The 12,144-nt window shown below is 37.4% G+C and overlaps 1 protein-coding gene across 11 annotated transcripts in view; it reads right to left on the bottom strand.

Annotated features, from left to right (window-relative positions):
• Positions 1–570: 570 nt before the first annotated feature.
• The window catches only part of PAX6 (paired box 6), a 31,490-nt gene continuing 19,916 nt past the window's right edge, over positions 571–12,144 (bottom strand). For 6 of the 11 annotated variants that reach the window (XM_069740232.1, XM_069740235.1, XM_069740236.1 and 3 more), the window contains 6 exons: positions 7,362–7,520; positions 6,985–7,067; positions 6,439–6,589; positions 4,396–4,511; positions 2,068–2,218; positions 571–1,749 (listed from right to left, as the gene is read on the bottom strand). In XM_069740232.1, the coding sequence (XP_069596333.1) occupies positions 1,664–1,749; positions 2,068–2,218; positions 4,396–4,511; positions 6,439–6,589; positions 6,985–7,067; positions 7,362–7,520 (746 nt within the window). In that variant the 3' untranslated portion in view covers positions 571–1,663. The remainder of the gene's footprint in view (positions 1,750–2,067; positions 2,219–4,395; positions 4,512–6,438; positions 6,590–6,984; positions 7,068–7,361; positions 7,521–12,144) is intronic. The other 5 variants (XM_069740237.1, XM_069740241.1, XM_069740240.1 and 2 more) reach the window with 1 other exon arrangement.

The raw sequence follows: 12,144 nt of genomic DNA on the forward strand, positions 1-12,144 counted from the left end.
ATAAAGGCAGGTTTTTTTTTTATTTTCATCAACATTTTAATCAACAGATCTTGGAATAATAATAATTTCCACAATTGGATGTTTAAAAAATGTTCCTGTGCTGAGATAATCTTATACATGTGCCCTGCTGTATACTGTGTAATGGCTGTGTCTGACCGTACAGGGACATGGTCTGATCATACCACAGCTCCTGGGCAGGGGGGAAGCAAAAGAGAGTACACAGACAGGACAGCAGGGGATCACAGCTGATTCTTTCCTTGAGATAAAACATTGCTTAAAAACAGGCAGTGAAATGTTTTGCCCCACACAAAGAATCAGCTGTGATCCGCTACTGTAATTTCTGTGACCTCTTTTGCTTCTTTTTCACGGAGACCCAGACCATAGACTTAAGTACTATACAATTGAGTTGCCGTACCTTAGTCAAAGAACATGTAACTCACCTTATTGTCTCATAACATAACTCAGTCTAACAAGGACCCTAGTTACTTTAAATTGTGCATATGCTCAGCACACGTTACATTAAAATGAAAACGTTCATCAATCGGAGTTGGACATTTGTACAGCACAATCTTTCAGTTGCCCTAATTTATTTAAAAATAAATTACAATTAAAACAAAACGGACTTGACGTCCAATACCGGTAACAAAAATTTTCAACACCACGCTAAAGGTTTAAATGAAAAAAATATATAACAAAGGAAATACAAAGGCTTTGGTATGGTTTTTTTTACAATCAACAATGGTTAATTTTGATATGTACTTGTGAACAACTTGAAAACACTTAAGTTGAAAACTCTTGCAAGCACTTTTAATCGGTATAAGGAATGATCTATATGCACAAGAATGATTGGACTGTGAACATTTTATACAATCTATCTAGGAACAATTAAACGACCTGCTGACCAAGAAAAAAAAATATGATGCATGAAAAAGTGTATAAAACATCTATACAGTATCCTTGAAAAATATAAATGAAATTAACTTTATTATAGAAATCATTCTGGGAGATTTCTAGGGAAGACAAAAAAGAACATTTTGACACAAAACAAATTGGATTATATCAAAGACATAATCTACCTTTCATCTACCAAACGTCTCTCTTCATTTTTCCTTTTTTGTTTTGGGGATTAAACATCAACCTTTGGGGATTACCAATGAGAGTAGGGAATCTAAGGAGGAGGTCTCTTTAAATAGATTTTTTTTTTTCCGGCAACTGGCCCGAGGAATGGCGACAAAAATGTGGAGTGTTAATGGACAAACCGTGGGGGTTGATATATCTCGATAAATCTCGTGGCTTGATCATGGCTTCCATTTAAAAGAAAAATAAAAAAAAAACAATTCAAAAACAATTATAACTATCGGAGAGCAGATCTTTCCACCCAACCAGTGTTGTTCTGTTCGTCATTAATTAAGTCAGTTTACAAAGAGTACATCAAATGGATAAAAGTTTGGATATCAAAATGAAGATTTGATCCAAATGATATAATGCTCTGAATGTGCAAATGTCCGTTTGTGCAGTCTTTCCCAATATTATCAGTACACAGTTTCTGTGCCGATAAGTCTTTTTTATTATAATCCAAGAAAGTTCTCCGTTTTGTTTTTATAAAATACTGCTGAACATCCAACTGTTCTCCATAAAGTCATTGGTTAAATTAACACGGTTTTTACTGTAGTCTTGGCCAGTACTGAGACATGTCAGGTTCACTGCCGGGTACTTGTACTGGGACTGACACTCCAGGGGAAATGAGACCTACGAAAAATACAAAAGGTGCAAGTTATAATTTCACATTATTTTGGGTTTTTGGTATATCACAATACACAACTCATGCACTTTGTGGTTTTAGGACATTCATAGGTACTGTCATTAGGATGCAGGGCTTGATTTTGAGCATGCATTGTTTACAGAATGTGATTTACTTTTTTAATTTTTTATAATTATTTTCCACATATCGATGAACAGTAGAGCTGCACAGGTGCAGTCGCTGCTTGGTGTATGAATGTGTGGCTATCTTAGTCAGGAGTGGCTGTGTATGAGGAGTGAGAGGGTGGAAAATAATGGAATGCCTACCTGTAGAAGTTGTACCAGAGGTGCCCATTGATTGGCTGTTCATGTGTGTCTGCATGTGGGGAGGTGTGTATGTATCATAGCTCCGCCCATTTACAGATGGACTTGTGGGCAGCATGCATGAGTAGGAGGAGGTCTGGCTGGGTACAGGGGGCTGGAAGAAGAAAGAAAAGCAATATTACTGCTCAGTGCCATCTGTGATGTAGAAACACAATCACTGCACCCCCTGTATCCAACATCTGCCCAGTGCAAAAATTAAAGTGTGTTTGTATGTATGTACCTACAAAGATCACTGCATCTGTAAATAGACTTAATTTAAAACTTGGGTTGCATATTTAAAGAAATTTCAGTTTATCAATAGTTGGCACATGTATTGCCATCATGTAGGGGCATGCACCTCATGCTTAGGAGATTTAACTGCAAGAAAGGACAAGTAACAAATGGCTGGTAGTGCAGAGCCCAGCATCAATGTTAGTACCAATAAGTGAAAATCTTATTTTTTTACACAAGGGACAGGGGCTATTGATGAAATGATACAAGTGTAAAAATTAAATTGCTCAGAGAAAGAAGAGACCCATGTATTGTCAGTATATTTTAATAGCCAAACTTTACTTTAAATGTGTTGTCCACTACTGAGCAACCCCAGCTTACTCAATACATGATCCTAATAAAAACAGTGTACAGTCTCCTCCTGCAGTGGCATAGTTCCAGCGATGTGAATGCCGCTGTTCCCAGAAGAGTGAGCTGACTTGTGTCACGTGCCAATTGCAGCAAATGAGCCGCCGCTCTTTGGCTGCAACTCGGCAATATTTTGTCCGAGCCAACATCCACTCTGATGAGATAATAAAGACCAAAGCCGGCGTGGGACACAACAAGTCTTGTCACTTTCCGTAAACAGCGGCACTGACAACACTGGATCCTGAATGGAGTAACCTTGGGATGTCTAGTAGTGGACAACCCCTTTAGGTAATTCAAGTTGACTTGTAAGGCAGCTATTTATTTTCCTTATTGAATGGGTCTATAAAAGTGGTGATTCAAGATTACAAAAAATAGTTTGCTTTTTTTCTTGAAAAAACACCAGCCCTGTGTCTGTGCTGTCTCCGATGCTGCCGCTCATGCACCTTGAAGTGAATAGGACTGAAGCGGGTGTACTAGACACAATACATTGATAGACTAGATATGATGCTGTTTTTGGAAGAGGTAGGGCAGACCATTTTTAACAAAAATTAATCTTGGACAACTCTTAATTTTTAAAAGCAATATTATAGGTGAAGATAGCTGACGAATGGTTTATTCAAATTCTAATAAGTATGACCAAGGCATATGGCTAAAGATAATATGTGATAGGCCTAACAAAAAACATGCAGATTATTTCTGGGGATTTAATATATTTTCAAATGTTCCAGAGTTTGTACCCTTTTAATCCAACCCAAAATGAAAAGTTAAAATTCCAATTACTCCGTGAGTCCATAAAAAGTCACAGTAATGCTCCAGCAACCAGGCTGTCATACACGAAAAAATGAATGATGGATAAAAAGTTCTTTAGTTCTGTGTTTCAGTCATTACATTAAAAATAATTTATTTTATATTCTTACTAAGGTCCAGTTATAGGTTACACAGGGCAGGTACAGGTTGTCATGAAACTAATTGGAAGGGTATATAATATGTAACTTAAAAGTTGATAATCCATCTTTATAAGCCTTGAACTAGATGTCTATCTCTAAAAGTAATTAGTGGTTTCCTATGAGAATCTGCAAAATATTGTCATCAGCTGGGAAAGTGTACAGAGAAGAAAAAATGGGAAATTGAATTGCACTATGGCCCATTTCAGAACCCTTTTACCCCCAACCTCTTATTATATTACTAAACTAACCATTATGCACCATCATCCAATTCTATAGTTATTTCGTTAGAAATATGTGAGGTTCATGTACTTCAGCCTAAATAAGGACCTTGAAATTGGACTATTAACATAATTGGGGTAAAAATAGGGTAAATTCCAGATTTAATATTTTGAGAATTAGAAAAGATAATGAGAAATCTGATATAAATTGAAGTTCATAAAGGAATATTTTTGTAAACAATGGGTTCTAAACAAGCGTAACATTCCTTATACTATACTAAATGGATATGTTGAATATATTAGCAACGTTTTCAAATTATACATTGTTTGCCCAGAAAATGTGGCTCGTTATAATCTCGTTAATTCTGTTCTTTGAATTTCAATAATGTCTCACTTGCGGAGGCTTACTAAGTTTTGCTTAATGCATGTGTATATTACAACTGTATATTGGCATTTGAGTTTTTTGCGACGCTCATGAGCATACTCACTTGCATAGGAAGGTTGTTTGCCATGGTGAAGCTAGGCATAGGTGGCAACGCGCTGTACGTGTTAGTAAGAGCTGTATCTGTTCTTCCCAGCATAGAGCCTGATGTGAATGATGACACTGCGAGGGGAGAGACAGTGACTTGATTATAATGCATTATCACTTTTAGTACAGATTTCGTTCTTCCTGCCATGATAATACATTTTTTGCAACTGTGCAACTGTACAGTCTAATGTAGATGCTTATAAAATATAAACTATGTAATTACTGACAAGAAATCTAATTCGAGATGGACAAATCGATTCAATGTGAATTTAATTTGTGTCAAATGTTCAGCAATTCACTGAGAGTAGTCAATTCAAACAATTTGGGATACAATTTATGAGAATTGGCTAATATGACTGCCTCCCTTTTACACATTGCAAAAGGTCCTATCAACCAGAAACGGCTCACAAGAACCAGGGGTGGCTGGACTTCCCCATAATACTTTAGAGCTATCACATCACAGCCAATCAAAACAAACTATCACAGACTATATGAAAGCAGAAGCAGGGAGTGTAGCAGCCATTTTATGGTTAATCTTGTTTGTGAGAGGATGTCACATCTCACAGCTTAGCCATTATGATAGGCAAAGAAAGCCATTAAACACTGAATAAACTGTACAGATAGTGTGTTTTACAGCACAGCAGTGGAGAACAGAGGAGAACAGTTACCATCCATTTATCTATATAGTCATATATGTGGAGGTCACTTTGACATTGATAAAGCTGTACTTGCTTTAAAGCACTTGATTGAGTTGGATACAGTCCTAGTAGACCTCAGAGTGTTATGTACATATTTCAGAAAGATAGAAATACTTGTGATTCGCCACAAATCAGTTCACTGCAATTTGAGTTTTTTTTGGGAAAAAAAAATCAGCAAACCTGGCAAATTTGAAATTCAAAAGACTCATCACTACAAATTATATTTCCCCTAATGCATACATTTGACGTAGAGATGGTAATGCATGCCAAATGTTGGAGATAGAAGGTAGAAGAGTTAGTTTTGCTTCCCCTCTCATTAGTGATATTACCATTATTCTTTCTCCAGGAGTCTTTTGGTCTTTACATCCCTGATTTTATTCAACCTTGTTTTATCATTTAACAGTTGTTTTAATTCTTAAATGTTAGTGGCAAAATTAGCTCTTACTCCAGATGACGGTGTTGAGGGTTTTTTAGGAGTTTTTGGAGCAGAAACTAGGTTTAAACCCTCCAGTATTACTCCAAAACTCTAAACTCATCAAAAACATTTTATTTGCACTCTGTCTCCACCACTCCAAATAATCGGTAAAACAATTCAGTGTGCACACCACTAAGGGTACCGTCACACAGTGGCATTTTGATCGCTACGACGGCACGATTCGTGACGTTCCAGCGATATAGTTACAATCTCGCAGTGTCTGACACGCTCCTGCGATCAGGGACCCCGCTGAGAATCGTACATCGTAGCAGATCGTTTGAAACTTTCTTTAGTCGTCTAGTGTCCCGCTGTGGCGGCAGGATCGCATGGTGTAACAAAGGTGTGCACGATATTGTATACGATGTGCGCATAGTAACCAACGGCTTCTACATCGCACATACGTCATGAAATTATCGCTCCAGCGTCGTACAATGCAAAGTGTGACAGCAGTCTACGACGCTGGAGCGATATTGTTACGATGCTGGAGCGTCACGGATCGTGCCGTCGTAGCGATCAAAATGCCACTGTGTGACGGTACCCTTATTCTCATGTCAAGCATGTAACTTACTAAAACAGCCCTTAGAATAGATTTTGACAATGAAAACGTCTTGGTAGTTTAAAAAAACATAGTTTTTCAGTTGTCCAAACTGAAGAGGCCTTTTGAGGTTTCAAAATTCTGAACTTTAAAGAACTCTACTATGCTCCCCATGAATAAGTGAGGGAATTTAATTGAAATTTAAATCTGGAGAAAAATTTTGACTAGATTTGGGCCTCATTGGTAAATTGACATTGAGAAGACACTTTACATTTTTCCAGTCTATTTACTGACCTGGAGTAGTTGGTTGTGGGATCGGCTGGTAAACACTTGTGCTGAAACTACTACTGATAGGAATGTGACTCGGCGTATTACTGGCTTGTCGTCTCTGGTTTCGTAACTTTTCTTCTCTTCTCCATTTTGCTCGCCGATTTGAAAACCATACCTGTTGGTAAAAAGAGGCCTACTGAGTGATCGGTTGATGATCTTATAGTAAAAATAAGTTCATTTTGTGGGGAAAGGTTGTAGTATCACAGAAATATCCAATGTAAGTGCCCCAAAAAATACTAATTCACCGGGACAGGTTGTATAATAAATGGGATATTTGAAAGTACTTAATCCTTGTGGAACCTTTTGAAAGATCCAACTATTTATTGAATATGGAAGACATTTCTGTTGGTTACGTACGTCCTCTCATTCTATTTAATGTGTGGGATCTATAAATAAAACTATACATTGCGAGTCCCTCACTTATCTACATGACTGTTGTGCTTGAACATAAATGTGGTGCATTTTACACTGGAGGTCAAACATCTTATTTAATTACATAGTAACAGTTACCTGTATCCTAGCTTCTGGCAAATCTATTTTGGCAGCTAATCTTTCTCTGGCAAACACATCAGGATAATGGGTTCGTTCAAATTCTGCAAGCATACAAAGGAGCAGGTTAGTTAAGAGAAATGTACAGGTTTCATTATCAAAGCTGTTAAACATCTCCAATTAGAGGATGCGCTCTTATGGCCCCTGTTCTACAGTTTTTTGTCTTCTCCACCAAGAGAGGAGTGTCTATATACATGGCAGTCAGATCCCACAGTGTATTTTATTGCATATATCCAGTCATTTAAAGAAAAAAAAGATAATATTTTAAAATAAATATTCCTCCATGAATGATATATTTGCAGCCGCTACATATTTCACTTCCATAAAATGACATATACCTTTCTCTAGAGCCTCTATTTGTTCCTGGGTGAATGAAGTTCTGTTCCTTTGAAGTTTCCGTTTCAATTGAAGCCTCATTTGTGCTTCATCTGAGTCTTCCCCATTAGAACTGATGGAGTTAGTGTTTTCCGCACCTCCTTCTTGCTGTGGGCATCCATCTAGGACAGAGCGGGCAAATTAAACTCAAGAAACCTTTTCCAACATTCACTCTATTACATAACCATTTCAGTGAGTTCTGTCTAAAAAATATATATCTTTTCCTTCCAATTTTTATTTTTACTTATTATGTAGATTATAAAAAAATATTGCCAAAAGATTGTAAACCAGTAGCAAAAAGTACTTCAAAGCTAAGTCTAATGTCTTGAAATATTTAATGTTTCAGAAAAAGTGGAGAAAGCGACTTAAATTAGCAAAGCCAGATTTTTTTAATAATTATTGCAAAACTCTTTGCGGCAAGGTAACAAGCATTTCACCCTGTTAATACGTCTCTAAAATGTTCTATAATCAGCAATTTTAATCAATTAAATGCTGATAGGTTTGCTGAAAATGTGATTAAGAACTCAAACAGAGCTTGTAATCTCTAAAAAGAAATATTTATCTACTTTTTCCTTTTCGATAGACTTGAATTCCACACAGCCAATTTCATGTTTAAAGGTTCTGAATTTAGAAGTGCGTGCATTGTTCTACAATTTTATTCAACCATTGTATGAGTGTGCAATTCCCTGACACCTATTACATGAACAGTTGTAATTATATCATCAGTAAGAACAGCCTATAATTGCAGAAAATTGAATTTTATATTTAGATAAAGGGACTGTCCATTCTTTGTAATATGGTGCACAAGAAAAGTGGGATTTCTTCAAAAATTACTGTATAATTTTTTTTTTTTACAAGTTAATATAACGACTTCAGCACCATACTGTAACTTTATATTTATGGTGAAGACATGACTTAATGGCAGTACAGTAAAAAAATACATGTAAAATGAAAAAAATATCTAATAGATGATTGGGGAAAAAATAACATTAGTCCAGCCTTACAAATCAATGAATAGTTCTTTCTAGAACAAATTTTAGACTATTAATATTTAATAATAGTAATATTGTTTTAATTTAATTTTTGTTGTGCCTCCTGTGTAAATCTTTTTTTTTATCTAAGTATGCAGCAATCAGGTGGTTAGTGTGTGCGTATGTGTGTTTTCTAATTTAAGGGAAGAAAAAAGAAAAGAGAAAAAATATTGACCCTTATTCTTTGAAAGAATTTGCACCTTTTGTAATTAAATATTGTGGGAATTAACATCACAGGAATATTCTAACACAATAGTGTTGCCTTCAAAGGGTTAAGAGAATTGTGACAGAATCTGGTGGGTTTCTTTCAAACACTTTGAAATGTTTTAAAACCCCAACATTCCCTTCCATTTAGATGTAGGGATTCATCTACAGTGAGGACCATATGGACGTTTGTAGACCTATTGAGATGACCACCAACACATGAATAGAATTGGAGCTGCTTTTCAACAGTGCACAATGGCAGCAGAGTAAGAGAAACTATTAAACACTCGGGCTAGAGGGATTGGCAAACTTCCGTGGGTAGAATTTTGAGGACACAATCGAGGCAAAGAACAAAAGGATTCTCTTCAATCTCGCAGTGATCTACATTGTATCACAAGGGGTCCAGTCAACAGACTGTTAGGCAAGTATGTTAACCTTTAGGCGCAGCTATCATTAATCACTGTCCTCCAGCCTGGCCTCCTCAAAGCTATATAGGATTTTTTGTAACTTTCTATAGGAAGAAAAAAATACCTAAATGTGTCAATGGGATAACTACATACACTCCAACTATTTACTCAGCAGCGAGAGGAAAAAAAGGCGGAAAAGTACTCCGTTAACATTAGATAAGCTTCAACTGGCATATTAACCCACAAGTGTCCATCTATGTCTTCATCCTACATGTTCTGCCACTAACGCCTGAAGTTTGACTGTAGACAGGAAAACAACGTTCCCCGCAGAGCCGCAGCTTGGGGCGATATTAATGAAGTCTGTAAGGCCAAAAACACTTGGTGCCCCATAAATGATGTGCGATTATTGGTTATCTTTTTCCTTTATTTTAGAACTGTTTGTTGTAAACTGTGTGTTCAGAACCAACGTACAAAAAAGTGAATATAAAACATGGATTCCATGTAAAATTTGATGTAAAAAATAGGTATCAAACTTCCTCCCAAGGCTGCAAATTTTGCTTTTGTTGTAAATCACTGTTCCAATAGTGATGGATATTCCACTTCCTCCTGGATGTCCAGCAATTTGACCGGGCTGAAACATAGTGTCAGGTGAAATGTGATATTTTACACTACGGTCTACCAGAGGACGCTAGTGTTCTCATGTCTGAGGACATGTAGGAGAACTTCGTAATCTTATTTCTCCAATTCCAGTGAAGAACACTGCAGTCTGACTCACATGGATGCTCCCAGAGAACAATAGAATGGATTCTACTTTTTTCTTTAAATGAGGAGACGTTAAAGGGACTCTGTCACCTGAATTTGGAGGGAACAATTTTCAGCCATGGAGGCGGGGTTTTCGGGTGTTTGATTCACCCTTTCCTTACCCGCTGGCTGCATGCTGGCTGCAATATTGGATTGAAGTTCATTCTCTGTCCTCCATAGTACACGATTGGGCAAGGCCTAGCGTTCATTTTTCATAAGCAATGAACAGAACAATGATATAGTGGGAGATATCAGAGGAAACTGGAGCTCCTTGCCCCTTGCCGGTGTTAGTTCATGCCTCCACAATGAGATGTCGCAGGATATGATGGCTCACGACTGTTGCCCGTCCTCCGCATCTCCCCCCACCATCCCAGTGGAGAAGAGTAATATAACCCAACTGATAGAAGGGTTATGGTTTGCCTTGGCCTGGCCTCCTCTGGGCTCTATGTATATTCTAACAGTCACATACAGATATAGCAGAGCTCAGCTTGTCATCTAGCTTATTCTTCTCTGTGCGCTACATTTGTTTGGTGGGGTTAAAGGAATTGTCCAGGTTATTAAAAACATCTCTGACAATAAAGAATATACTGCAATAAAAAAATAGCCACGTGTTATATTCTCTGCCACTCATGTGCCAATGCGTCACTGGTCCTCACCAGTTTTTGGCACACTCGTACATGCAGGAATCACTGATGAGACCAGTGGCACGTGGATATATGACACAGACTGGCAAGGACCACTGGAGTGCCAGGGGTCCGAAAGGTAAGTATTTTCTACTCAAGCATATAATATTTGCTTCCATCTTGGACAACATTAATTTTACGCCCCTAACCCTCACAACAAAGTATATACCCCATGTATGAAGGAGGAGGGCACAGACGACGTGACCTGGAAGTCTTACAGAACACATTCAGCACTGCTGCATCTGTACACGGGGCTGTCCTATACTACAGGGATGTGGGGTTACAGCATTCAACCTCCTGCTTTCCCTGTAGAAGGCACAGTACAGAACATGCCACCATACAGCCGGCTTCATCATTGCATTTTCACCATTTTTTGGTGTGAATATCTCTCCGTTTGTGATATTTTGATTTGCGACAAATTTCTCAAATGATTTGTGCCATTTTTAATTCATCTTTTGTTAATTTTATGTTCATTTTGTTTTGTTTTCTGTTTTTTTTATATCAATGTGGCTTTTCCAGAGGTTTGATTGTGTAATTCATCATATGAGACTTTTCAAAAAGTCACAAAATTCAGCACAAATGTATTCCAGCCCTCCTCTGGAGCTATTAAATGTACACCTGATATTTTGGTGCAATTTTGCAACATTTTGAGCTAAAAAGTGACAACATGGGTCAGAGCCAAAAAAAAGCATTTTGTTATTTCATGCACAATTCATGAGCCACATTCACCATTTGAACAATTTAGCACAAAATAAATGAACACAAGTTTAAAAAGAAAAATGACGTAAAGAAAACCTACAAATGATAAATAGGGCCATAGTGCTTACATGTCCTTCTGCGCACTAGTCATTTATACAGGTGTTAGTGACGGTACTGGCCTCCCTCACACTTCATTCTGCAGATTGACTTCTGGATATACTAGTGACAGGTTTTTGATGCATTTTTTAACCTAATTGTTATTTTGTCTTTTCAGTAGGGGTCCATTAAAAACTTTGGACCATCTGGATTCTACATCCTGAATGCATCACAGTACATAGCAAACTGCAAATTGAGTAAACAGTCGGTGAGCTGATTGGACAGCAGGCTCTGCGGCTCTTGTTTCTCTTTTAGTGAACTCTTTTGTAGGTTGCTTTATCTCTAAGTAAAAATAATTAAAGTTCGAGTTTGGTCAAAAATCAGCTTGGAGAAGAGAGAAAATTACAGGTTTTGCGAACAGACAAGCTCACTGACAGATGTGATTTTCGATGCATTCTGCATCTGAATATGTACAGTGATACTTAGAAGCTGCCGAAGCTATATGGTCCAACATTTGTAATGAAATCCTAGGCTAAGAATTCTTTATAGAACAGAACACAGGTTCATTCTGTATGTATTGTGTTACGTTGCACATGTACAACAGTGTCAGTATAGTCCTACAGTCATAGTAATCACATATTAACACCTGGCTTCCAGCTGTCTCAGGACGTGCTGTAGTGACAGGATATATATTTTGTAATGGTACTTCAGCCATACAAGCCCATTTAGTTGTACATAGATGTGACATACGTGTGACTTGTGACATGTTTGCTTTTCCTAAATGCATCCAGGTGGGAATTCTACAAGTCAAACACCTTTTTTTTG

The sequence above is a fragment of the Ranitomeya imitator genome, chromosome 9 (assembly GCF_032444005.1).
Source record: "Ranitomeya imitator isolate aRanImi1 chromosome 9, aRanImi1.pri, whole genome shotgun sequence".
Classification (NCBI taxonomy): Eukaryota; Metazoa; Chordata; class Amphibia; order Anura; family Dendrobatidae; genus Ranitomeya; species Ranitomeya imitator.